We start from the raw sequence: 1,750 nt of genomic DNA on the forward strand, positions 1-1,750 counted from the left end.
TTGAACTGCCAGCCTTCTGGTTAGCAGTCAAATGCCTTGAGCACTATACTACCAGAGCTCCTTGTGTTGGTAGCCTCTACTGCCCTATCAGGTAGCTTATGCTATGACACAAAGAGCACAGGGTACCTGAGCCCCAGTTTTTCAACTCGCAGAACAATCCTTTGAGATCTTTTATTCTACAGTAAGAAAACTGGGGCTGAGAAAGACTGAGTAACCTGCCTAAGGTCAGAGCTAATAAGAGGCAGAGTCAGATTAGACAAACCCAGGTCTGTCTAATGTCAAATCCTACAATCTTAACCATCATACCCCTATTTGTTCATTTGATAAATATTTTGTGGAACATCTAGAACGAGCCAAGAACTCGTCCAGGGGCAAGGGATATGAGAACAAACAAGACAGACCTCACCCCTACATCCTGGAGAGAATAGAGTCTGGTTTCGAGTCGGACTTTAATTGTATACTCTTTCACCTTCCTTCCCTTTATAGAAGGGGCTGAATTTAATAAGGATGGGACAGCCCAGAGCCTGGAGAACAGGTGAACTGACAAGTGGCAGGTAGCGTTTAAAGTCAAAATGTTCTAATGAGGAACCCTAGCCAAACCAGTGCTGTGAACCAGAGAGTGGGGCTGAAGGCAAGATCAGCCTGTTTTTTAATAACATGGTAAAAGGATCTGTTTGAGTGAGCAAGCTTACCCAGAGCCCAGGGAGTAGGGGCAGCTGGCTTCTGGTCTAGGTTAGACTAGTCTGCTGCCTTGAGACAGACATCTCAGGCTCAGCTAAGTTGCCTAGCTACCCTCCCCAGAGGTCTGCTGTCTCTGCCCCTCTTACAGCACCAAGTCAAGCACTGACCTAAAGACTTCAGCTCTTTTTTCTTCAGATCTTCCTCTTTTTCTTCTTGTCTATGTTGTGAAGAAGCTGAAGAGAACTGTTTTCTCACTAGGTATGGAATCAGTTCACTCCGGATGGAAGTGATTGACCTAGGAAGAAAAAGTGGTCAAATATGAGAAAACTCTCTGGATCCTACTGGGATCAAAAGCTCTGTGTACAAGAAAAAGCCAAATTCCCATCCATTATGTCACCTGGGGATTGGGCAGAGATCAAAAGTGGTGTGGATTTGACAATTTTGGAGAAGTAGAGGCTCCATATTCTTTTATTAGCTTCAGACTAGAGTAGGAGGATAATATACTGAATCTGAAAACTCTTCCTCCCACTCAGTATAGGCAGAAAGTAATCTTTCTTAAAATTCCATTTACATGGTGTGTGTGTGTGTGTGTACATGTATGTATGTATTTTAACATAGTATCTTGACTATTCATTGGCTATAATCCATGAGAAGGTAGAATGATCTGGTCTTTTTTTCTATGATTATGCGGTTTATTAGGGAGGTAACTGTTTACAATTCAGGATCAGGAAAGAGTCAGGATACAGGTCTTGGGTATGGACAGCTTTTCGGCCATGCCAATAGGCAGGCTTATCCCTGACCCTTGGGCCCTTGGGACTCTTGGGTTGGCCTGGCCCCTGCCCTGCTAGGACAAGTGTTACAAAGCTCTTTAGCTCTGCCAGTAAGTGCTTGGGGGCACCCCACTCTGCCAGTAATCCTCAGCCTGAAGGTGCTGAAGTCCATGGATTGGCACACCCAATATAACTGTCTTGCCCCATGGACTGGGAAGCCCACTGCACTGTCTCATGCTGATCTTTTTTTTTTTTTTTAATTTTTATTGTGATTTGGGCTCTGGTAGCATAGTGGCTAA

The 1,750-nt window shown here is 44.4% G+C and overlaps 1 protein-coding gene across 1 annotated transcript in view; it reads right to left on the minus strand.

The window, feature by feature from the left end:
* The window catches only part of EIF2B3 (eukaryotic translation initiation factor 2B subunit gamma), a 216,440-nt gene that overhangs the window by 60,247 nt on the left and 154,443 nt on the right, over positions 1-1,750 (minus strand). Inside the window, exon 6 of the mRNA XM_007953096.2 lies at positions 849-976. Within this exon, the coding sequence (XP_007951287.1) occupies positions 849-976 (128 nt within the window). The remainder of the gene's footprint in view (positions 1-848; positions 977-1,750) is intronic.

Source organism: Orycteropus afer, unplaced genomic scaffold (assembly GCF_000298275.1).
Source record: "Orycteropus afer afer isolate SDZICR_OR568_19922 unplaced genomic scaffold, OryAfe1.0 scaffold00370, whole genome shotgun sequence".
Lineage (NCBI taxonomy): Eukaryota > Metazoa > Chordata > Mammalia > Tubulidentata > Orycteropodidae > Orycteropus > Orycteropus afer.